The 26,623-nt window shown below is 37.1% G+C and overlaps 1 protein-coding gene across 5 annotated transcripts in view; it reads left to right on the top strand.

Annotated features, from left to right (window-relative positions):
* Positions 1-26,623, top strand: part of PCNX1 (pecanex 1) — a 212,978-nt gene that overhangs the window by 152,335 nt on the left and 34,020 nt on the right. For all 5 annotated transcript variants that reach the window (XM_043989028.1, XM_043989027.1, XM_043989025.1 and 2 more), the window contains 9 exons: positions 1,816-1,957; positions 3,206-3,383; positions 5,487-5,595; positions 10,626-10,755; positions 11,842-11,900; positions 13,016-13,231; positions 16,462-16,715; positions 22,214-22,444; positions 23,220-23,320. In XM_043989028.1, the coding sequence (XP_043844963.1) occupies positions 1,816-1,957; positions 3,206-3,383; positions 5,487-5,595; positions 10,626-10,755; positions 11,842-11,900; positions 13,016-13,231; positions 16,462-16,715; positions 22,214-22,444; positions 23,220-23,320 (1,420 nt within the window). The remainder of the gene's footprint in view (positions 1-1,815; positions 1,958-3,205; positions 3,384-5,486; positions 5,596-10,625; positions 10,756-11,841; positions 11,901-13,015; positions 13,232-16,461; positions 16,716-22,213; positions 22,445-23,219; positions 23,321-26,623) is intronic.

The raw sequence follows: 26,623 nt of genomic DNA, 5'->3' as shown, positions 1-26,623 counted from the left end.
TTTTGTTGAGAACTTTTACTTATAATATTAATAATATGTTTACATAGTTGTTTCTTTTCAAAATGTTTTTCATGCATTATCGCTTTTTATTCTTAAAACAACCCCCTGCAACATGGAGAAATATAATTCTTTTTATTTTATAGGTAAGGAAAGTAAGGCTTTGAGAAGTAAAACTATGGCCCAGTGTTATACAACTTATAATTGTCAGAGATGGGATTCAGATTCAAATCCAGTGCTCTTTGCAGTGTACCAACTAAATTAAGACAATTGTTAACCATGTAACTTTTTGACTCTTAAGATTTTTTTTGAACATTTGTTGCCTTCTGAAGACCTCTCACTTAGCAAACTATTTAAAATATGTGCATTTTTAGTTTATCTGTAATTAGACACCTTAGTAGCAGCATTATATTGACAGCGCCTCACAGTGCTTAATTTTTAATGGGCATTTTCTTGGTGGTGATATTATATCACACTAAATGTATTTCTTTTGTTGGCTTGTTAAAAAATTATAATGTCAAAATTGGTATGTTTTAGAAAAAGGGCTATTGAATTAACCAACAGAGTGAAAACATTTCACACATCCAGGAGCTTATTAAAACATGGTGAGGGGTAGCTAGGTGATGCAGTGGATAAAGCACTGGCCTTGGATTCAGGAGTACCTGAGTTCAAATCCAGCTTCAGACACTTGACACTTACTAGCTGTGACCCTGGGCAAATCACTTAACCCCAATTGCCTCACCAAAAAACAAACAAACAAACAAAAAACACAGAAAAAACCCATGGTGACATTGTTTTCAGTAACTCATACATTTCAGATTAAAATTCATTTTGCCTTGGGAATTTTCTTCAATGAAACAAACATATGAAATATTTGAAAGGTATTTTGAAGATATATGGAATCCTACATGATTTTCAGGGCCATTGCTTCAGGTGCTGAGGTGTCTTTTTCATGTCTGCTTATATATATCTGGATACAGCATTTAGGAAATGAAGCAAATAAATAAATAAATATGTACGTCATTTACCTTTTGGTAAAAATCTTTGTGAAAATTGAAGTACTTTTCTTTATTAATATAAGTCATAGAAACAAAAATCATGAGTTTCTAGATCTTTAGTGGGTTTAGTGAATTAGATCCACAAAAATCTGAGAACTGGATATCTGATTTGTAATTGACTTGAATTAATTGCCTCTATTAGATCTGTGATTTAAGCTGTGCTAGTATTCCCTCCTAAAGCAGATCACAACCTTCCTGTGCCTTAAACCATAGACAAAACTAGTTTTTCATCAGGTAGTCAAACATATTGATCTTTATAGGCCTTAAAATTATTTGTTCTTTTGTTATAATTTTGCCTTTTTTTTCAAAATAAATTAAAGTGTGTGTTGTATCCATTGGTTTACCTTTCCTAGCTTAAATAGGCTGGTGCTAAATGGGCATACTGTCTGTCCCTGGGCATATTCACTGAAATCTTTCCAAGTAAAACCTGCAAAGGCTTAGGTTCTGCTATAAAAGCCTTCAAAACCCTAGGTTTACCTTCTGCTTTAGGATAAGTTATTGAAATAAAACTGTAATGAAGGATTGGGCCATAATCTTTAACACTATAATTTTATAAGTGCCAATTGTTGATCTCACAGGTCACTTAAAAGTTGGCAGTGGATTGGATATGAATTACTGAATTTCATATATATATATATTGTTTGCACTAACCTTGAATTATTGTTTGAATAGTATAAGATTTCCCTTTCTTACCCAGTGACTAAGCTATCTATAATGCCAAAATGACACATAGTCTTTCTGATTTCTGTTACCCTGTTAGATGCAGCCCATATGATGTGGTTTGAGAAACTTCATGTATGGCTTATTTTTGTGGAGAAGAATGTTATCTACCCATTGATTGTTCTTAATGAGCTCAGTAGCAGCGCAAAGACTATTGCTAGTCCCAAGAAACTGGATACTGAGTAAGTATAAAAGTCTTTTAATACTAAGCTGCCCTGTCATGATCTTTTCTAGGCAAAATTGTGAAGTAACCAATAAACAAATACTTATTGATCTCCCATTATGTACTAGACACCATCTGAGAAATGTTTAAAAATGGCCTTGTTTCCTTCCTTTTTTTCATTCTGTTTTTTACTTTCTAATACAGAAAGCCTTCCTCTTCTCCCTCTAGTACTATAACCTGTTTTAAAAATTGATGTTCCAAATGACCAACTACCATGGGTGGTTTCTATTCTTAAAACATTTTTCCCCCGTTTCCTTTTTTTTTCTTCTCATATTGCCACTAGCCCGGTTCAACCCCATAGCACCTCTAGCCTGGACTATCTGCCTCCTAACTGATTTTTGTCCTTTATTTCTTTCTTCTCAATGGGTTACATTGCAGCTGACAAAATGATCTTTCTAAGGCACAAGTCTGTCCATGTCATTCTTCTACTCAAAAACTAATTATTGCCTCTTTATTAAATTCCAAACCTCCACTCAGTATTGGAACTCTAGCTCCACAGTCTGGTTTCCACCATGATTTTACAATGCTGCAATGCCACTCTTCCTCTATTCTATATTCCAGCCAGACTGGACCGTAAGTTTTTCCTTAAACTTAGCATTCCCTCTTCCATCTCTGTGGATTCATGAAGACCATTTTCAGGCCTGAAATCGACTCTTTCTCAAGAGTCTGCCTTTCAGAATTCTCTTCCTCCAGGTTCTGTTCAGGTGCCCTTTGGTCCCTGATTTCCCAAGATGAACATAATTGTTTCTTCTATAGATTTCCATGAAGTACAGTACTTGTATCTTTCCTTTTTTCCTCATCAATCTATGTTATATTGTACTTATGTATGTATAATACATTTTCCTTCCTTGAGGACAGGGTTTTTTTTGTTGTTGTTTTTGTTCCTAAATAAAGCCTAACAGAGCCTGGCACATAGTATACACTTATTGGAAGTGGATTGATTGAATCGATGAAAAACTCTTTCATGTTGCTTAAAATCTTTTAATAATCAGGCTACTTAGGATTTGACTTGATTAGACTAGGGAGTTTCATAATGTGTAAAAACCCAAGAATATTATTTGGTTAACCAACAGAGAAAATCATTTGTATTTCATCCAGAAATTAAAAGCCAAGTAAATTGAGCCTTTTAAGAGTGGTAAGTAGTTTTTATTTCTCAGATTTGTCACACAGTCAGCAGCTAATGAATTTTGCTTTTATCCTATTATAGGTTAGGTGCTTTAATGATCACCATTGCTGGTATGAAGTTGCTACGTTCTTCTTTCAGCAGCCCAACTTGTCAGTATGTCACCGTCATCTTCACTGTGCTCTTTTTCAAATTTGACTATGAGGCTTTGTCAGAGACAATGCTGTTAGATCTCTTCTTCATGTCCATATTCTTCAACAAGGTAACTTAACATTGAAAGTTTTATTCTCAGCTTTAGGAACTCTGGCCTGAACAATAACAACAGAATACTTCATGATCATTATGCCAAAATTTGGCCCGACCCTACCTCTCAGTAACAAATTTGTTTCTCTTTCCTAGAGGGATGATATTGTTATGTAAGTGCTAACCTGTGATATTTACTAATAAAGTATTGGAATTTTAGAAAAGAAAGAAATAGTCTAGTCTAGAGTAATACAAAAAGGCTTCATAAAAGAGGCAGAACTTGATCTGGGTCCTGAAGAATAAGTGGTATTCACACACAGAAAAGATGGTTGGATAGTCCAGGTTACTTTGGAGATAGGGAAGGGCAAGGCAAGCAGGAGTATGCGAAAGCATATAGGCAGAAATGAGTGTAGTATATATGGGAGGTTAGGGAGGGAGTCAGTCTTGTTGGAACACATTATTATGGACTGAAGATATGGTTGTAATTAAGGTTAGGTAAGTAGAGAGGCCTTGATTACAGAAGGCCTTGAAAACCAGATAGAAATCGGAGTCTTAAATTCTTAAGGTAAGTAAGATGATGAAAATTACATTTTCACAGTATGTAGAATTGAATTGTAATAGTAGGAAGATCCTGGAGGCAGGGAGAACAGTTAGAAGGTTATTGTAATACAGTTGTTATTTTTCTTTTTAGTTGTTTGATGTTGAGGGCATTGTTAGCAATAAAACTATAGGAGTTCAAAATTCTCTTCTTAAACGTGTTTAACTAGAGAAATAGGGGTAGAGATTGGAGCTATGATTTCATTCCAGTGAGAAATGCTAGGTGAGAAACTCCCTCTGCCAATGTAGATTGGCCCCTTGTCTGCAAATTATATCTTAGAGGCATCTGCCCAGAGCACTGAGTTCAGTAACTTACTGAGGGTCATATACCCATTATCTGTCAGTGAGGCAACATAAACTCTCAGGTCTTTCTTATCTTTGAGGATAGCTCTCTATCTGTCATACCATACTGCTTCCATTTCATCTGATCACTTATAAAAGGTTATCAGTTTCATTACTTATTTTCATCAGTGTTTTACCTCTGCATTATTTCCACAGTGTGAGATTTTACTACATCAACTATTGTTCTTGAGTTTTATCCTTTTATTTACTCTCCTGATGAACAGGGAAATGATAAGAATAGAAATGGACTATGGAACAGAGAAGTATTTCTAAGATAATAGGACAATCAACAGAAGGAACATACAATTGCTGTAAATCTTTAAACCTTTAGACTAAAGTTAGACCTTATTTTACTAGTCTGTAAGAAAATAAAGTTGCAGGGGGACAGTCATTTAAACAAAAAATCCACAGTTCTAGTATCATGCCTTTTTTGATTGAAGATTATATTCCCAACCTATAGTCCCTACATATAATAGGTCTGTGAATATAATATTAATGATAACAACGAACATTTACATAGGCACTGTGTTAAGTGTTTTACAATTATTATCTCATTTGGTCCTCACAACAACCATGAGAGGTAAGTGCTATTATTATTTCCATTTTACAGTTGAGGAACTTGAGGCAGAAAAAGTGACTTGCCCAGGATCATATAGCTAGGAAATTTCTGAGGCTGAATCTGAACTGCCAAGTGCTTTATCCACTGTACCACCAGCAGCCTCATAAACTTTGAGTAGGAGTTGTGGTAGAAGACATGAGTTTGTACATAAAGAGTTAATGAAAATATTTACTACTTTTTATTATTCTGTGAAAAATATACTAGTTAGTTATTTTAAAAGACTTGCCTGATTCCTAACATATTTGTGGGCTTTGCCTCTTCCCCAAGGCTCCACCTCTACCCGCACCACTTTGGCACCTAACTGCAGTGCCACTAGAAGGCATCAAAGTACACCAGAGTCAAACTCACACCCATGAAATAGGTCAGGGATAATGATCCTTATTCTTTAAAATGTGCTGAAGTCTTACGTGGCATAGCATTTCTAACTGCTGACTCCAATATCAAAAGACCTGCTGTTTTCCTGTTAAGAATAGATGCCATAGTCTCCTTTAATTTCTAAAATTACAAATCATTTTGATGGTAAGATTTTCTTACTAATTTTTCTCTTCTGTTCTTTTCTTGCAGCTTTGGGAACTTCTATATAAGTTGCGGTTTGTGTATACTTATATTGCACCATGGCAGATTACATGGGGCTCTGCTTTTCATGCTTTTGCCCAGCCTTTTGCTGTGCCTCGTATCCTTCTGTTTAAAACTTTGCAAGAATACATGATTTTCTTTTGTAGGAAAGGGATTTTGCATATTGTTCATTATAGACTAAAGCAACCAACTAATTAAGTACCTGGACCAAGAATTGGACTAGATGCTGGAGATACAAAGACAAAATTTAAAAGTCCCTGTTTCCAGAGGTGCTTACATTCTGTTGTGGGAGACATCTGGTACATATATCAGTATGTTCAGAATAAATAAGTATATGTAGGATAAATGGAAATTTCATTCATGATAGTTAATTACAAGATTGTTAGTCTGGGAAGAAAGTAGCCAGTTGGGGAGCTCAAGGTAGAGATGGTAATTTAGTTAAATATTGAAGGAAGTGAAGCATACCTTGAAGTGGAGGTGAAGATGGGGCTCATTCCATGGAAAGAAATAGTGGAGTTGGAGTATTGTGTGTAAGGAGAAAGGAGAAGGATTCTGGGGAGTAAACTTGCCTCATACTTCACTTGAAAGCTTCCCTTTCTCTCTTCATCCTTTTGCCACTTTCTCTTCCTTCACCACTGTTTCACATTAAAAGGTAATTCTTCTCCTTGCCAAAGCAAACTCTTCTACATTCACAAGAGATCCCTTTTCATCATCTCCAGCCTAATCTCCCGATTTGCTATCCCCACTCTCATTATCTTCAATCTCTCCTTATATAGTGGCTACTTTTCTCCTGCCTATAAACATGCCCATATCTCCCCCATCCTTGCTAGCTATCCTGCTATATTCTAGCTTAACTCCTTGTGAAGGCTGTTTGAGATAATTTTCTTTCCTCTCACTCTCTTCTTAATTCTCTTTAATTTGGCTTCTGACTTCATCATTCAGCTGAAAGTGCTCTCTTCAAAGTTGCAGGAATCGGGGCAGCTAGGTGGCACAGTGGATAGAGCACCAGCCCTGGATTCAGGAAGACCTGAGTTCAAATCTGACCTCAGACACTTGACACTTACTAGCTGTGTGACCCTGGGCAAGTCACTTAACCCCAATTGCCTCACCAAAAAAAAAAAAGTTTCAGGAATCACCTGAATTTCCAAATCCCATTGGTTCCCATGAAAACTGGGAACCGGAGAGCCTGAAAGGATGGTGGTACCTCTGACAGTAATAAGGAAGTTAGGAAGAAAAGGGGGTTTGAGGAAAAAATAAGGAGTTTAGCTTTGGACTGGTTGAGTTTAAAATGTCTACAAGACATCCAATATATAACCAATAGGTAGGTAGAGATATGAGAACAGAGATCAGCCTTTTCTCAGTCCTCATTCTTCTTGACCTCTCTGTGACCTTTGACACTATTGATCATACTCTTCTTGATACTTTCTTCTCTTTAGGTTTTCATGATAATGTTGTTCTCCTAGTACCTTTCTGACCATTCCTTTTCAGTTTCCTTTGCTGGATCTTCATGTAGGTCTAACTGTGTAACCCTTGTTAAGTATCCTTGTCCCCTGAGGGAGCTAGGTGGTACAGTGGATAGAGCACAGGCCCTGAAGTTGGGAGGATCTGAGTTCAAATCTCAGTTCAGCCACTTTGCTATATGTGTAACCCTGGGCAAGTTATTTAACTCCATTTGCCTCAAACATCTGGCCCCATCTCCAGTCATCCTGATATATATCTTGCCACTGGACTCAGATGGCTCTGGAGGAGTGAGGTTGGTAACCTTGCACAGCCCTCCCTCACTTAAATCCAATTCAGTGCAAGTCATGATATCACCTCCTGATATCCTAGTCCTCTTAGACAATGAAGGACAAACAACAATATCAACAGTGTCCCCTAAGGTTCTGTCCTGGGCACTCATCTCTTCTCTGCTATTTGAATTAATGATCTCATCAGCTTCCATGCTGATTACTGAGAATCTACTTGTCCAGCTTTTTGCTCTCTGCTGATCTCTGTTCTCACATCTCTACTTACCTATTGGTTATATATTGGATGTCTTGTAGACATTTTAAACTCAACCAGTCCAAAGCTAAACTCCTTATTTTTTTCCTCAAACCCCCTTTTCTTCCTAACTTCCTTATTACTGTCAGAGGTACCACCATCCTTTCAGTCTCTCCGGTTCCCAGTTTTCATGTCATCCTCAACTCCTCATTCTCTCTGATTTCCCATATCCAATCTGTTGCCAAATTTTTTTTATTTTATCTTCATTAGCATCTCTTGTATCCTTCTCTCCTCTGATATTGCCACTACCCTGGTATAGACTTTATCATCTCCAACCTCCAGTCTTTCAGTAGTCTGCTGGTGGGTTTCCCTGTCACACTTCAGTCTGTCCTCCACTCAGTTGTTAAATTGGTCTTGCTAAGGGGCAATTGTAACTATATCACCCAGGATCCTATTCAATCAACTCTAGTAGCTACCTGTTGTCTCCAGGATCAGATATAAAATCCTCTGTTTTGCTTTTAAAGCCCTCCATAACCTGACCCTTTCCTATCTTTCCAGTCCTCTTACACGACACCACCTCTAGCTTGAGCCCTGGCCCCATGTCACATCTCCAGTGACACCAGCCTCCTTGTTATTCCTTGCACGTGATGCTGTATCTTTCAATTCTGGGCATTTTCCCTATCTGTTCTCCATTCCTGAAACTCTGTTCTTCATTTTTACTTCCTAGTTTTCTTCTCTTCCTTCAGGTCACAGTCAAGTCCCACCTTCTCCAAGAAGCTTTTCTCAGTACCTGTTAGTGTTAGTCTCTTGTGCAGCTTTTCTCTGATTTATCTCGAGTGTGAGAGAGAGAGAGAGAGAGAGAGAGAGAGAGAGTGTGTGTGTGTGTGTGTGTGTGTGTGTGTGTGTGTGTGTGTGTGTGTGTGTGTGTGTGTAGTTTTTACCTAGTTGTTTGCTTTTGGCTCCTCCATTGACTGAGCTCCTTGAGAACATGGATTGTCCTTTGTCTTTTTTTGTATCTTTAGTATAGTGCCTGACACGAAGTAGGTGCCTAATAATTTCTTACTGACTGAGAAACATAAGTTGGGACCAGGTAGTAAAGGATTTTATAGGCCATACAGGAGTTTATATTTTTAATCCTAGAGGCAACTGGGAACTACTGAAGTTTATTGAGTAGGGGGGTGACATGATTGGGCGTATGCCACTTTGGCAGCTGTTACAGGGAAAGACTTGAGTCCAGAGAATATTACTGTGGGTGAAAAGTAGAGGGCATAAACTAAAGTGGTTAGTATTTTAGCATAATATAAAGACTGCAGACCCAGAAGGATTGGTGGTCCCTTCAGAAATAGGAAATACAGACGAGGGGTGGTTTTGGAGATAAAGATAATGAAACAAAATAATACCTTGCTTTATAAGTGTCGAGTTATTACTGTCAGCATTTCAGTATTTGCGCAGTTGACCACAAAAAACTTTTCAGCAGGGATGCTTTGGGGCTTAAGAACACAGACTTAGCATTTGTTCACAACTATGATTAGTGCCCCATCACCATCACGGCCAAGAAGTGGAAGGGAATCATGGGCACAAGCATATGAGAAAAGACACTAATGTGAGCTAGATCCATAGGATTTCTATGATGCTGGTGATTTGCTTGTTATAATCCCCATTCCCTCTTCCACCCCCATCAAATCAAGTGGTAAGGATTTGATATTGCTGTCTGGAAATCTTATGTATGATCTTAGATGTCTCCCTTTGGCACCTACATTCTCTCCTACTTTTCCTTCTGTGTCCTTTTTTTAAACCTGATTCTTATGCCTTGAATATGTTCGGCCTTCCTATGTATATCTTCCTCCAATCATCCTTTGTACTCCTATTTGTTCAGATTCTGCCCATATCTCAAAGCCTTTCTCAAATTCCAACTCTTCTATGAAGCATTCTGTTTCCCTAGTCAGAAATGATCTTCTCTGAAGTTTCAAGTATTGTTGAATTAAAAAAAAAATGTATTGTGCTATGTTGAGAATCAGATCTATCAGAATCTTAATTATTTATTTACAAGTGAGAGTTTCTCTGGCCATTGCAGTTACAGAATTCAGACAGGTAAAAAAATAGCCTATATACATATATACATACATACATATGTATGTATCTATGTACTTAAAAAATTGTTTTATAAGATTGCTTTCGGTTAAACAGCCAGGATTCTTGCAGAATAGAAGATTTTATGTTGTTTTTAGAATCCTCCCAATTTTCATAGCATTAAATGAGCATATTGTCTCTAGAGCCCCTGGATTTACAATTTTAATTGCTTTAACTCCTAGAACTGGCAACTGCAGATTTTTGAATGTGAGAGCTCTCCCCACCCACAGTCCCCCACCCTTCTTATCTCTGATGCGTGTTTACACTTTACTAGTTAAAGTTTGAGCCTTGCATGATTTTTATTCCACAGTACTTTATACCTTTCTAATGTATTTAAAACTTTTTCTTTTGTATTAATGTTTTTTGTTTACTTGTCTTTTTTCTAGCTCTTAGCTCAAGAGTGTTGTACACTTTTATATCCTCTTTAGTGCCTAGCCCATAGTTTAAGTGTTCAATAATGTTTGCTGAATACCAAGATCTTTTTTTTCTGAATTTCCCCAGACTCTCTTGTAAATAAAGGGAAAAACTCTTCACATGAAAATATAAAAGCTTATTTGAAACCTTATGCATTTTAATTGTGAATTTTGGGGATCTTTTTTATTGGATAGAAAAAATATCACATTTCTCAACCTCAAAAAGATATAGTCCAGACTTGTATTATTATCCTTTACTTACTTTTTATCTCCCTTGTTGTCTATTGAAATCCATGGTGGGTAGCTACTCTTATCAAGAAATATCTAATTTGGGAGTTTATTCCATGGTTAGCCTCTAGAAATTTCTTTAGTAGGATAGTACAAATTTACTATTATGACTAAGATGTATGAATTAAGTTTAGAAATAGACTCTATCATTTAAACAACCCACAGCCTACCCTTTCCATCTCCTTATTTAAAGGATTCATTTACCTAATCATAAGAACGAAAATACATTTGTAAGAAATTTGTTTTCCCTTCCATTTTCAGAGTACTACTGTCTGATTAGGATAAATGGTGTTTTCTTTAACCAGTTTTCCCACAGATTCAGCCATGTTGTTTGTCCAGGCTGCTATATCTGCCTTCTTCTCTACTCCACTAAACCCCTTTTTGGGAAGTGCGATATTCATCACTTCATATGTTCGACCAGTCAAATTCTGGGAGAGAGACTACAAGTGAGCAAAATTAAACTATTTAGAAACCTTTTAAAAGTTATTTTTAATAGTTAATACTGTCATATTAATAATTATAATTATTTGAAAACAAAGTAGTTTATAGAATTTGACCTTTTTCTTTCTCCTTTAAACCTAATGCATACCTGTTTTTACTTGGTGTTAACAGTATTTGTATTCTCTTCCTTTCCTATGAACAGTGTTGTTAGGGTGTTGTTTTTGCAGGAAGTGACATTTTTTTTTTGCCATGATGAGAAAGGTACAGATGTGTTTAGGTTGTATGGTCATAAATCTAGAACTGGAAAGGAGCCTCAGAAGCTCTTTAGTACATGTGAGAAAATTGAGGCCCTGTGATGGATGTTACTTGAATTGCCCCATGTTACTAAGGTAGTAAGCAACAGAGGTCAAATGTAAAACATGTCTTCTGACTTGAGAGCCCATGCTGTTTTACACTGAACCACAATTAAAAGTTAGCAAAAATAGTAAGATAACTAGCAAGACACAAAAGCTTTATCCTTCGTGTTATGCCAGTAAAGAGATTTGAGCAGATATTCCATAGTGGTTAATTACTAGACGGAGATGATAATTTTCTCCTCTGTACAGCTTAATGTTAGATGTTCATAGCAGGATGGGATGTTAGTTAGGCAGGTAATAGATCTTAATTAGTCATAGAGGGCTTCAGAGCTTAGTCAGTATTTTCCTTTGACTTGCACATGGTGTCAGAGGGAGGCAGGTAGAAATAATTGTAAGTTTTCAAAGATGCCAAGTATATAGTGGTTGCAAATCAAGAAGGAAGTATATCTTTTACTTTGTGCCAGCCTTACAGATATCACAGGTGTCCTTTTTTCAGAAGTACATAGTTTAAAAATGACATCAGCATTTTTATTAAAATGTTATTAACTTTAGACAGATATCTGAGTTACATTTTGGAAAACCTGTGTTAGATATTAAATTTTCTATAAATTTTCATAGAATTATGTTTTTCTTCTCTTCATTTTATAATTTCTCCCCCCAACCCCATCCTCAGCTTTATTTTTTCTACATAGCATAATAGAATCTATTAATAATGTTTTGTTTTATTTTATTCAGCACCAAGCGTGTGGATCATTCAAACACCAGATTGGCTTCTCAGCTTGATAGAAATCCAGGTAATATCACTAAGTTCTCATTGAAACTAAATGAATTTTGTGTATCTCAGAAAGAAAGTAAATCATTTTCAGAAACCCAATAAGTGGTGGTGAGAAGACTGGCTCTCCTTACTTTCTATAGGCTGGAAGGGCAATACCCACTCATGGGCTTAAGCTCACTTCTGATTTGCTTGGAAGTTTTGACCTGCTCCATTTCTGGCATGGGCTTATTTACCCTTCCTCAGACAGCCTGGTGTACCCCAATTTCAGGGGATGCTCACTTTATTGGTGCTGGGTTTAGTGGGGACAGCCAATTGAATTTAGCCCTGCTGTAGCCCGGAACCAAGCTCAACTGATCCAAAAGCCTCACACTTCTCCTTTATAAAGATTACTTAAAATACTTTTATCAGGAGGAAAAAAAAAGATTACTGGTGTGAGCCTTCTCTGTGCCTGGACCATTCAATTACTTTTATTCTTCCTTCATTTAAAAAAATCCCATCCTATTTTATATCTCTTTGCAAAAGAAAATAGTACTCATAGGAAAACTCTTTTCTTTGAGAAATGAGAAAGTTAAAGTTCATTTTCTTTAATCAGGAGCCCACCACTGTGGAATTCATCTCTGGATACAATTCCATTTTTTTTTTGTCTTTTCCTTTTTCTATAACTCGTGTTTTAAACCTCTAAAATTTTTACATCGTTTGTTTGGGTTTTTTGGGCTTATATGAATAATTCTTTATCTTGTAATTATTTCATATTTTTGTAACAATGTGAAAAAAACAGCAATAAAAAACCAGACATTAGTCAGGAAATTTAAGTATATAAACCTAAAAAGACTTTATCTGACCATTTAAAATTTTCCGTTTTATAAAAATGATTACACATTGGACATTTGTGAATTATGGGTAGATGGTTTCAAAACAAGAGAGGAAATTAAAGAATGTAAGAATGCAAATCATAGGCTAAAGTAAAACTAAGGATTTTAAGTGCATAAAATGGATTTCTTTTGTCAAAAAATAACTAGATAACAACCTTCACTAGAAGTGAGTTTATTTTTTAATATGTAAAGCAATATTATTTCAGTTAGGCAGTAAAAGTAGTGAAAGTTAAGATTTGTTTTTATTTTTTAATCCCTGCAGGATCAGATGACAACAATTTGAATTCCATCTTTTATGAGCATTTAACACGTTCCTTACAGCACAGTCTATGTGGAGATTTGCTGCTTGGGCGATGGGGAAACTACAGTACTGGGGACTGTTTCATTCTTGCTTCTGATTATCTCAATGCATTGGTACATCTTATAGAGATAGGCAATGGCCTTGTCACTTTCCAGCTAAGGGGACTTGAATTTAGAGGTAAGGTGTTTATTAGTCTTATTTCTAAAGTTGAATCTGCCTTGATTTATGTTTTATTTGTTGATAGCCTAAATCCCAAAGTAGATGTTAACATAAAATTAAGCCTTAACTATTGGAATAGAAAAATGAAAAATCAGAATATTAAATTTTGTTCAGTTTCATATTTAGAGAATAGTTATAAGGTATCCCTTGTATATGAAGATGATGCTACTAATACACTATGAGTAGTTTGAGTTATTTTTCCTGGCATTATGAGTGATATGTCCTTATTCAGATCTAAGTTTGAGTCACAAAATGCATTTTGAAAGTATATAATAGAAATTCATTACTGTAATGATACAAGACACAAGAAGAGCTTCCCTATATTAATGATGCATGGGGGGGGCAGCTAGGTGGCGCAGTGGATAGAGCACCAGCCCTGGATTCAGGAGGACCTGAGTTCAAATCCGGCCTCAGACACTTGACACTTACTAGCTGTGTGACCCTAGGCAAGTCACTTAACCCCAAATGCCCCACAAAAAAAATAAATAAATGATGCATGGTCCATTTCTTTGACACTTTATGCCTTGAAGGATATTGATGTGACTTGCCATATATCCAAAATTGGGGGAAATTCCTCAATTTTCGATTCATTGTTCTCTTCTTTTTCTATATTCTTAGGCATTATATCCACTGTTGCAGCTTTAGTTCTCTGCCCTATGTGAATTTTTCCCATATTTGTTTCCGTAAGACTGATGTATAAATTCTTAGTTTATCTGTCCTTGTCAGAAGTTAGAATCAGATAATTATGGAGCTGGAAATGACCTTATGGAACACCTGATACAGCATTTATATTTCAAAAATGAGGGAACTGAAGTACAGAAGTATTGAATGAATAAAAAAGTCTTTTAAACTGTTTTCTGTGTGCCAAACACTGCGTTAAGTACTGGAGATACAAATAAAAAAGAGACAGGCCTCTCAAGAAGCTCTCATACTGTACCTAGGGGAATCAGCACATATAAGAAAGTTTAGGAAGATCTGGAAGCCCCAGATATTCAGGGTCAAGGTTGATGACAAGGCCTGGGCATCCTCGTGGTATATGAGCAGTTTACATGCCATTTTCCAGGAATGGGGAAAATGAATCATCAGAGCACTCATTAAGAACTGGTGGCTTGGGGCAGCTAGATGGTGCAGTGGATAAAGCACCAGCCCTGGATTCAGGAGTACCTGAGTTCAAATCTGGCCTCAGACACTTGACACTTAATATCTGTGTGACCCTGGGCAAGTCACTTAACCCCAATTGCCTCACCCCCCCCCCAAAAAAAAAAGAACTGGTGGCTCTCCATTTTACTGGAAAAACTGCAGTTGGTATAACTTGGTACTATAAAATACTTGTATTTTGCAAATATCTATCATTAGAACTTCCTTGGGACAGTCAAATTGTTCTCTTTATTGGAACAACTTAATGGAATATTTAAAAAGAAATTTTACCTTAGAAATAAAATTTAGAAATTGGCTGTGGAACATAATCAGTTAGAATTTTTTTAATGGTTTATTGAAATAGAGGTTCTCAGAAATAAAGAAGTAATAATTCATCAGTCGTTAATTATGTGTATTTTTTGGCTCAAACCTGTAATTTTTATTGGTTCAAGGGAACTCCCAAAGAAGGAAACTGTTAAAACAACTTTTAACTTATAGTCTCCTCACATTATCTGGAGAACTGACATAAGTTCATAACCTCAGGGTCATATAGCAATACACACATGCAAGCATACATCTACATATAAACGTATACCTGTGTGTGGGGGACAGTCAGAGAAGCAGCACAGGATGGTGTTGAGAGTAGTCTGTTTGAGAATACAGGAAAGGATGGGATCAAAGATACTTATAGAGGAGTTTGCTTTGGTAAGGAGAAGGGCCACCTTTTTATTAGAATCTAGAGTGAAGGAAAAACTAATGGGCCAATATGAGATGAGAAAGGGAGAAGATGATCATGATTTCGTTGGTGAAGTATGAAACTAGGTCCTGAGCTGAGAAGGCAAGAGACTTTTTGGAGGCTGGAGGAGCAATGATAAGGTTTAGAATAGCCACAGGCTTGAATAAGATAGAAGTAGGATTGTTTTATTGTCATGAGGGCCTAGTTTTGAAGACAACAGTTTCCTGACTTGTTTCAGCAGCAGTAAATAGGAACAAAGAAGGTGGATGATGGGAGTGTTACAAAATTAGGGACTAACAAGTTCCAGTGAGAGGACAAAGGAACAAGGATGTTAAGAGCAAAGGATTGTATATAATTAAATTGGTTTTTCATGAAGTCAAAGAAGCAAAGTAGAGCCTAATGCAAAGGTGCAGGCTTGGGAATGTACTAAGCATGATTGGAGGTCCTGGGAAGGACAAAGAATAAGCAGGGTTAGCATTTTAAAAGGCATTGGGAAAGAGAATGATATAAAAGATTATGATCAGATAGAGGAAGTTCAGAGTTGATGAACTTTGTGGGTGATGACAAGATCAAAGGCATGACTATGTCTAGAAGTCGAATGGGAGGTCAAAGGAACTAAGTAGATTGAGGAACTGGGAAGTTAGTATATTTGTGTAAATATCAGTTTGCTTGTTGAAGTACCCTACTATGATGTCAAGAATTGCCAGGCTTATGGGAAATATAGTGAGCTAGGCACTGAACTCATTGAGAAGAGGGAGAATAACCTGTGGTTTGATAGCTGCCAGAAGCTGGCTTGGATGATAAATTTGCTTGTAGTAGAGGGAGAGACTAGACATGACATTGGGAAACAAGGAGTATTTCAGTTCCCCCACCAAGATCAGTGAATTTTAGGGTATGAGAGAAAGTGTTGCCTCAAGATTAGGTCCACCTCTCAAACATTTGGTATACCTGTCTTTTGCCTATTCCAAATAAGTCACCAAGATGGTAAATGGCCACAGTTTTACTGCATGTTACTTTTTGTAGATGACTGACCACACCTCTTTTAAAATAAGATTACTAGTATAGATTCTGGGACAATAAGGGAAAGTGGCTGGGTTTTCTAATTTAACAGAAGACAAAAGTTCTGTTGAATATAATCCACACACAAATAATCAGCAGTTGAATTGAATTTTTGTCAGCAGCATATACTATATTCCTTAAGATGATGGAAATTTCAGGATTTGTAGCATTCTTTTATTTTTTTAGTTTTAATCCATGACATTTTCTATTTATTCACTTAATTTTTTCCCTTTATAACGGTCTTCTTTTTTTAAAGGTACTTACTGCCAACAAAGAGAAGTAGAAGCTATTACTGAAGGAGTAGATGAAGATGATGGTTTTTGTTGCTGTGAGCCTGGTCATCTTCCCCACATGCTCTCCTTTAATGCTGCATTTAGTCAACGCTGGCTAGCTTGGGAGGTTCTTGTCACCAAGTATGTGCTGGAAGGCTACAGCATCACTGACAATAGTGCAGCTTCCATGCTGCAAGTGTTTGATCTTCGGAAAATACTCACCACATACTATGTTAAAGTAAGGGATTTGAAGAACATAGTAAGATCTGATAGTTTAAAATATAAATGATCTCTGGTATCCCAGAACAGATGTATTTATAAAGTCACATTGTTGCTTTCTTTAGTAATACTTCATTGAAGCAAACAGTATTAAAGATAGTAAATAATGGCTCTTCATCTCTTCAATTAGTAATGTATTTTACAAAAATACAGTTTGCAAAAATGTTTTTGGTCTCTCATTTAGAAATCTGCACAAAGCTCAAGTGATCAAAATGATATAAACCTTTAGCAGTTTTTTTCATGCTCTCCTAAGATTGTGTGGGTGCTTTGCTTGGTACATTATAAAATCATATTATACAAAGTTAAATGGGCTCTCACTTGAGCAAGTCATTCCTTTTATTCCTTCCTAATTGATTCACCATTTCATTCTCTTCAGAAGCTATTAGAAACTTTCTCATATCTCCCTTCTCACAACTCAGCTAAGGATCTCTCTTTTTTTTTTTTTTTTAGTGAGGCAATTGGGGTTAAGTGACTTGCCTAGGGTCACACAGCTAGTAAGTGTTAAGTGTCTGAGGCCGGATTTGAACTCAGGTACTCCTGACTCCAGGGCCAGTGCTCTATCCACTGCGCCATCTAGCTGCCCCTAAGGATCTCTTACTTCACTGAGACAACTGAGGTCATTTACTGTGAGCTCCCTCTACTTTCCCTTTATTCATCTCAAAACATCTTAACACCATCTTCCACACCTTCCTTTCCCCTAGTCTCTGTCAATGAGGTGTACTTTCTTGCTAAGGCCAACCCTTCTCTTTGTGTCTATAATCTCATCTTGTTCTTCTTGTCCCCTTACATAAACTTTCCCACACCCCCGAGTTATCTTCATTTTCTCCCTATATTCTGCTTCCCTCCTAACTCCTTTTAAACATAGCCAATTCTCTATCCTTAAAAGATTTTTTTAAACCATCCCTTCAAAACTACTGTCCTAAATCTCTCTTCCCTTTCTCAGACTCTGAGAAAAAGCTGTCTACTCTTTGACCCATTTCCTCTCCTTTCACTTTTCAACCTTTTTCAGTCTGAGTTCTGACCTCATTATTCATTCTCTTTTCTCTACAAAGTTACTAGTAAAGTCTTAATTGCCAAATCTGATAGCCCTTTCTCATTTTCCATCATTTTTGATCTCTCTGCTATGATACTCTTTTCTTATATATTCTTTTTCTTTCTTTCTTCTTTTTTTTTAAAATACTGTCATCTCCTGCTTCTATCTATTCAAACTGCTCTTTGTCCTCCTTTGCTGGCTCATCCATATCCTATTCCCTTGTGATTGTACCCGAAAAGTCCCTCCTGGGCCCCCTGTTTCTCTTGGTATATTGCTTTTTTTTCCCATTTGACTGGGTGTCTTCCTTCTCATGGTGACTTGATCAGTTCTTGTGTGTTTGACTAACAGAACTGTAAATCAGCCTTAGTCTTTCCTTTGAGCATCAGTCCTATATAACTAACTGCCTTTTTCTAAAATAATTTTTTATTTTGGGGGACTGCTAGGTGGTGCAGTGGATAAAGCACTGGCCCTGGATTCAGGAGGACCTGAGTTCAAATCCAGCCTCAGACACTTGACACTTACTGGCTGTGTGACCCTGGGCAAGTCACTTAACCCTCATTGCCCCACCCCCAAAAACAAACAAAAAAAATTATTTTAATCTTTCTCAATTACATGTAAAGATATTTTTTGAGTTCCACATTTTTCTTTCACCCTCCCTTCCCTCCCCCTTCCTGAGGCCAGCAGTCAGCTGGATGTAGATTATGCATTACTATCATACTAACTGCCTTTCAAACATTTCAAAGTAGATATCCCAGAGAAATCTCAAACTCAATATGTCTAAAACAGAATTTATTATCTTTTCCCCTATATCCACTCCTCTTCCAAATTTCCCTATTTCTGAAAGCACCACCATTCTTTTTGTTTGTTTGTTTTTTGTTTTTTGGTTAGGCAATTGGGGTTAAGTGACTTGCCCAGGGTCACACAGCCAGTAAGTGTTAAGTGTCTGAGGCCGGATTTGAACTCAGGTACTCCTGATTCCAGGGCTGGTGCTCTATCCACTGCGCCATCTAGCTGCCCCTACCACTATTCTTTTAGAGAAATGTTCAAAAGGTGAAATGAACAGGCCTTTGCAACAGCTTGGATGGGCAGGGGTGTGGTGGGATGGGGGTTGCAGTGAGAAATAGTGAGGAATCAAGAATGACACCCAGGTTGAGCTTGAGACTGAGAGGATGGGATTGCCTTTGATGGTGATAGAGAAGTTTAGAGTGAGGAAGAATTTAGGGGGAAAAATAATTAGTTTATCTCTTTTTGAATATATTGCATTTAACATATGTACTGGACATGATTAGACACCTGAAAGGCAGTTGAAGATTGAAGACTGGAGGTCAGTAGAAAGGCTGGGACAGGATAGGTAGATTTAAGAATCATCAACATAGAGATGGTAATTAAATCCCTGGGAACTGATGAGCTCACTATGTGAAATAGTATAAAGGAAGAAAAGAGGGCAGCTCAGGACAGAAGAATTCCATTGGGACACCTGCAGTTGGAGGATATGGTCTGGGTGAGAATCCAGCTAAGGATACTGAAAATGAGCCGTCAGAGAGGAAGGATTAGAGAACTGGGAGAGAGAAGCATCCCAAACAAAAAACTAGAGAAGAGATTACCAAGGCAGAAAGCTAAGGAAAGGTCAAGAAGATTGAGGACTGAGAACAAATTACTGGATTTGGCAATTAAAAGGATCCTGGTAACTTTCCACTCCAGTCTATTCTCCACACTTAAGTAACTATGTGACTACCTTACTCAGTGGCTCCTTGTTGCTTCTAAAATAAAATAAAATAAAATAAAATAAACTCCTCTATTTAGCTTTCTTTTTTAAAGAATGTATTGTTGCGCAGTGGATAGAGCACTGGCCCTGGAGTCAGGAGTACCTGAGTTCAAATCCGGCCTCAGACACTTACTAGCTGTGTGACCTGCCCCCCCCCCCCAATGCATTGTTGGGGCAGCTAGGTGGCGCAGTGAATAAAGCACCAGCCCTAGATTCAGGAGGACCTGAGTTCAAATCCAGTCTGAGACACTTGACACTTGGTAGCTATGTGAACCTGGGCAAGTCACTTAACCCTCATTGCCCTGCCCCGCCACCCCAAATTATTTTTCAATCTTTTTTTGTATATGTGTGTGTGAAGCAATTGGGGTTAAGTGACTTGCCCAGGGTCACACAGTTACTAAGTGTTAAGTGTCTGAGGCCAGATTTGAACTCAGTTCCTCCTGACTCCAGGACTGATGCTTTATCCACTGCACCACCTAGCTGCCTCTATTGTTTATTTTTGACATTCCCTTTTTTTAATTTAAATTTTGAGTTACAAATTTTCTCCTTCCCTTTAGCCCCTCCCCCATCCATTGGGAAGGCAAGCAATATGATATCAAGTATAAAAGTGAAATCATGCAAAATATATTTCCATATTAGCCATGTTGCAAAGGGGAAAAAAGCAAGAAAAATAAAGTGGGAAAAATTATACTTCAGTTTGCATTCAGTTCATCAGTTCTCTCTTTGGAGGTGTATAGCATTTTTGATCATTAATCCTTTGGAATTGTCTTGGATCACTGTATTAAGTATTTCGCAGTTAAACATTGTTATAATATGACTCTTATTGTGTACAGTGATATCCTGATTCTGCTCACTTTGCAGCAATTCATATAAGTTTTTAAGAATTTTCTGAAACCATTCTGCTTATCACTTCTTGTAGCACAATAGTATTCCATCACACTCACAGAACACAACTTGTTCAGCCATTCCCCAATTGATCCTCTCAATTTCAAATTCTTTACCATTCCAAAAAGAACTGCTTTAAATATTTTTGTGCCTATATGTTGTTTTCCTTTTTCTTTGATCTCTTTGGTATCCAGAGCTAGTAGTGGTTTTGCTGGAACAAAAGGTAGGCACGTGGGGAATACCCAGTGAAAATGCCCAGAACTGGGAGTTGGAGTGTTGCGTGTAACAAATAGCAGCAAGGAAGCTAGTGCCTCTGGTGGTAGAGTGTATAGGGGTGAGAGGTGTAAGTCAGAGAACTGGAAAGGTAGGGAAAACCTTAGTATTGCTGGGTTGTAGAACACGTGGAAGGGAGTAAGATTTAGTAAGATTTGAAAGGGAAAGGAAGAGGCTCACTCTCTTGGTTTCTGACTGCTTCTTTTGGTGTTCATTCTGTCTCCTTTGCTTGATCATCATCCTAATTTCCCAGGGCTCTATCCTGGGTGCTCTTCTTTTCTCCTTCTACACCTCTCCTCTCGCCATCTCATTAGTTCCATTGGTTCAGTCATCTCTGTAACTGTTCTCTAAATCTGTATGTCCAGCTGTAATCTCCTTAATTCCAGTTCTATATCACTAACTCCCTGTTGGATGATTCTATCTACATTTCTTGTTGATACCTTAAATATATGTCGAACCTTTCCCCCCAAATCCATCCCTCCAAACTTTCTGTTGCAGACATCACTGTCTTTCTAGTCACCCAGGCTTGTAACCTTGGAGCTATCCTTGGCTCTTTCTTGCAGTTCCCTATATCCAGTTAGTTACCACATCTTATCAGTTCTACCTCCTCATCTTCCCTCTCATTCATCACCTTTTCTCCATTCATACAGCCAATACCATAGTTCAGGCCCATGTTAAAGTCACCTATTTAATTGCGCTCTCTCTCTCTCTACTTCTAATCTTATTCTCTTTCTAATCTGTCTTCCAACTTGACATTTCCTTTTTTTTTTAAAGTGAGGCAGTTGGGGTTAAGTGACTTGCCTAGGATCACACAGTTGGTAAATGTTAAGTGTCTGAGACTGGATTTGAACTCAGGTCCTCCTGACTCCAGGACCAGTGCACTATCCACTGTGCCACCTAGCTGCCCCCCAGCTTGACATTTCTAAGACACATATCTGAGCATGTCACTCACCTACTTAAAATTCATCAATCACTACTGCCTCTGGGAGAAAGTAGAAAATTGTTAGCTTGGTTTTTAAATCTCTTCACAGCATGGCTCCCACTTACCTTTCCAACAATATTTCATATTACTTTTGTTTTATGCTTTCTTAGGTCTGGTCAAACTGAACTGTTTAGCTATACCTGTCATTGACATTCTATCACTTGTCACCATACCTTTGCACAGGTGGTTTCCCATGTCTTAGAATTTGCTCCTCTTTCACCTCCACTTCTTAGCATCCTTTTTAGAACTCATCCTTTCAAAACACAGATTATATGCCACCTCCTACCCAAGGTCTTTTCTGATCCCCTCCAGTTGTTGGTGTTCTCTCAATCTTTTAACTTATCTAGTGTACATGTTGCATTTCTTTCCTCCTTACCACCCGCAGAATATGTTTTTTAGTGGTAGTCTTTGTATCTCCATCGCTTAAATAAGCACTTTGCACATGGTAGATAGCTAATGTCTTAATTTTGCATTTTAAGGCTTTTTTTTTTCCTATGTTTCATTGTTGTTGCAATTTAGGGTATCATCTATTATGTCACAACCTCCTCCAAACTAGAGGAATGGCTGGCCAATGAGACAATGCAGGAAGGACTACGCTTATGTGCCGATCGCAATTATGTTGATGTGGACCCTACATTTAATCCAAATATTGATGAAGATTATGATCATCGGCTAGCAGGCATATCTAGAGAGAGTTTCTGTGTGATTTACCTCAACTGGATTGAATATTGCTGTTCTCGAAGAGCAAAGGTGGGTGTGATTGAGTATGCTTTGCACCTTCTTTTCCAGGTTTCTCTTCTATGTATTGCTCACATGATTTGTTAAATATGCATGAAATTAAGTTGGGTTTTTGATGTATTCTCATCATGACTTGTATATTTGGTTAAGGGAATTAACTACATTTCATGTTCATAAGAAAAATTAAGCCAAGCTATTCACCCTATTGTTTGATGGAAGTATTTTATTAAATAATGAAATGGCACTGTTTTTTCTAAGGGTTTGATAAAGTAAACTGTTCTATATGCATATTATAGTTCATCATGGGCAAACTAAAGTGAAATGTGCATTTAAATTTACTTCCATTCTCTCATCTGATGACAGATAAATTGACTACTATCATGTAAAACTGCTTGTCATCAGCTAAGCTTATGACAGTAGGTAAAATATATTCACCTATTTCACCTATTATTAGAATGAATATTTCTATTTGGAGCTATTAGAAAAACTGATTTAAAAAGTTTTCCACTTGGTAAATTATAAGACAACAATTTTTCTTGTATCATATTTTTTATAGCACCAGATTAAATCTCAGGATCCCAAAGTATTCATGGCTTATACTAATGATTCACTTTCTCTTAGGGCTAAATTTATTTTTATTAGGATTTTTATTTGAAGATAAAGCCAAATAATAAATGAGAGTTCCACTTTTTATTTTACATCCCTTTCTACTTAGAGTGCTATTTTCCTTCAGCCCACGTTATTAGGTAGTCATCCATTCTCTAACATTTTTTCACTTTTTCCAAAGCCACTAGATGCAGATAAAGATTCCTCCCTAGTAACTCTTTGTTATGGACTCTGTGTTCTGGGACGGAGAGCCTTAGGCACTGCTGCCCACCATATGTCTAGGTAAGAAAATGCCTCTCTTTTTTTAAAAAAAAAAAAAAGAGAGAACAATCGGATAGATTATATGTGAATATCATCTCTTTAAGAAAGTGTGTCTTACCTTGAAGGAAAGTACAGTTATCCCTTCCACCTCAGGCCTTTCCCCATTGTGGTTTCGATATATTGCAAGTTGGCATAAGAAATTAAATGCAAATTTGGGGGGAGTTTTGTGGAAGCTGCAGATGACACTTGAAAGCCAGCAGATGAGACAGAAAATTTAGAAACTCAGAAATGCTTACAATGTATGCATAGTATTGTACCATATCAACATATTTTATCTTTTAATGCCATAATACTTCAAACTTCTCTGGTATGAAGGGAGAACCAGAAAATTGTATGTGGATTTTCGATATTGCTGGGTTGCTACACCCCCAGCCCCCATGATGGGGAAGGGGTGCTGGTATAATTTAGGTCTAGAGCCAAACCATTCCTCCCTCCTAGCTCAAGCATTTCATTTGAGTGTTTTCTCCTTGGATAGGTTCCCTGTGTGCCCACCCCCTTCACCACTAGAGTTTGCTGTTGCCTGGCTTTCCTCTTCCTTCTCCCTTTTTTCCTCCTGCTTTCCAAAGTGGCAATTAGCTCATCTGTTAAATTTGTACTAATACAAGAACACTTTTGGGGTATCTTGGGGGTCGTCCTTTAGTTCCTAGGCTAACTTAAGAGCTTTTTGGAGTTAATGTATAATTTTATGGCTTTTCTATTTATTTTGTTGCATTTACTTATTTCAAAGGATACCTGGCCAAGTGGGTAGAGAGAGGGCCTCAGAGAGAGGAAGACATGGGTCCATGTCTTGTTTTGCCTGTAACACACATTAGCCATGTGTGAACCTTGTCTAGTCAATTAACCTCTCAGAGTCTTAGAGTTGCTTAGAGCACTGAGTCTTAACTATAACTCTTGAAGACTGTAAGCAAAGGAAATGCTGTCCTGAGAGTTTCCTCCTCTTGGAGTTACACTGTATCAGTGAAAGCACAGGTCCAGTTCCTATTCCTATTTCCTTACATAAATCAAATAAGATAGTAAGAATAGCATGGGGCAGCTAGGTTACGCAGTAGAGTGAGCACTGGCCTGGCAGTCAGGAGGACCAGAGTTCAAATCCAGCCTCAGACACTGGACATTTACTACTCTGTGACCCTGTGCAAGTCACTTAATCCTAATTGCCCGAGAGAGAGGTGTAACAAGGTTAGTAGGAATAGCCCTCACTTGTAACTGGTTTATTTGGGTCATTGTCATCACATATAGGTCACCCCTTCTTAGTCTGCTATTTGATTTTTTTCTCACATTTAATCATATTATCTTGAGACCTAGGATTATCCAGGGGTATGCCCATGTAGCTCCTTTGTTAAATAAAATTTCAAAATATGTCTCTCAATCAACTAAGCTCAGAGCTCCCACCCTAGTACTTAGTAGTATTAATTTAATAAACCTCCTATTTGGATAGTAGTTACTCATCTTTATCTATTGAATCCTTTAATCTAGGATTAAATTAATATCATACTTAATGAGCACAGTTTATCAACAATAAAATCAATAATAAAACAATTCTTTATATCTTAGTTGTGAGAATCACAGCCAGAGTCACCACAAACTTCACTGTAAAAGCAGAGGTATCATCTTCCCTTCTGAAAACACAATTCCAGACCATTTAGTTCACTCAGCATAATAAAATTTCTTTGCATGAATCCTTTCCAACTTCTTAGCGTGAAAAAAGAAATTAATATCTCTTTTTCTCTCTCCTCTCACTCTCCACAATTTCTCACAGGTCATCACATATTAACATTAAACTTGCACACATTCTCCTTAACTCCATTGGGATTAGTACCTCACAGAATTACAGAACTATAACTCTCTCAATGAGAAAGTAAGTTTCCATACTTCCATAGGAAAGACTTTTAAAATAGGAATTACAGGAAGAATCAGTAGAGTGGTTAAAATCTCTCCTGTAAGATAATATAAAAGAATTATTTAAAAATTACTCTTTTAAAAGTTGATTACCACTTTCCCGAGATCAAATGATTAGCAGAATATAAGCTGGAACAAATAGCTCACTTCAAAACCTAATTCAGCCTTATTACTGTGTTCCTCTACCTTATCTCCCTTTGCTTCTTTCTCCTGTCTTTCCCTCTGTTTTTATTCCCATTATGTATCTTTGTCTTTTCCCATTCAGTTTGATTTGTCTTTATCAGTCTCCTCTGTCATTCTCCTTTCTCTTCCTTTTTTACCACTCCTTTCCCCCTTTATCTCCTTTCCTCTACTTTTAATACCTTCCCACATTATTAGATTTGAAAGATATTTTTTTTTGTTCTTGCTGAGTATAATTTTATGATCCCTTTTCTTAATTTAAAACTTGAGCAAGATAAATATTTTGTTTCTACTTCTAAGGAAGAAAAAATAAAATAAATTGCTGTTCTGTATGTGAAAATCAATTATTTTTCCCCATGATCAATGAGAGAGAGAGAAACTAAGAAATCACTTATTAAGTGTCTTGTGAGTGCCAGGCATTATCCGAAGCACTTTACAGATATCTTACTTGATCCTCACAACAACCAGGGAAGGTAAGTGCTATTATGATGTCCATTTTATGGTTGAGGAGAGTGAAGCCGACTGAGGGTAACTGAATTGTCCAGGGTCACACAGCTAGTAAGTGACTGAGGACATATTTGAATTCAAGTTTTCTTGATTCTAGGCCCAGTTCTCTATGCATGATGCCATCTAGCTGCTAGATGGAAAATGTTTCCCTACAAAGAGAAAATTGTTTTTAACTTTTATAAATTTTTATAGTATTATAATGTCTTTCTATTCTTTCCAAGCTTCTATGAAGCTTCCCGTGATCCTCTTACCTAGAAATAGTCTTTCCCCAACCAGTCTTTAATATGTGGCACCACTCTGAATCCTTTTATGCAACTTGATCATATTGTAACTTGTATTATGGTTTTTATGACTATATTTTATTTTCTCTCCTCGGTTCTTTCATGAGAGTATGAACTCTTTGAGTGCTGGGACTGTCATCTTTTTCTTTGTATTTCCAGTGGTGCTTAATAAGTAAAATGAAAGAGAAGGTAGTTAATATTTAAAAGGAGTAAAGATTAAATAAGGAATACAATTAAAGATCATTTTTTAAAAACCATCAGCCCATAAAATTGGTACAAGAATAGTAATTTGTCTGGAAAAAAATCTGGGAGGTTTCTTGGACTGCACAGTCAGTATGAGTTAACAGGATACTGGGCTGGTCAAGAAAGCTAATGGGCTCTTGGGCTACTAGCAGAGAAG

Source organism: Dromiciops gliroides, chromosome 2, assembly GCF_019393635.1.
Source record: "Dromiciops gliroides isolate mDroGli1 chromosome 2, mDroGli1.pri, whole genome shotgun sequence".
Classification (NCBI taxonomy): domain Eukaryota; kingdom Metazoa; phylum Chordata; class Mammalia; order Microbiotheria; family Microbiotheriidae; genus Dromiciops; species Dromiciops gliroides.
Note: the sequence above shows the minus strand (reverse complement) of the source record. Positions and strands in the feature narration are given on the sequence as shown.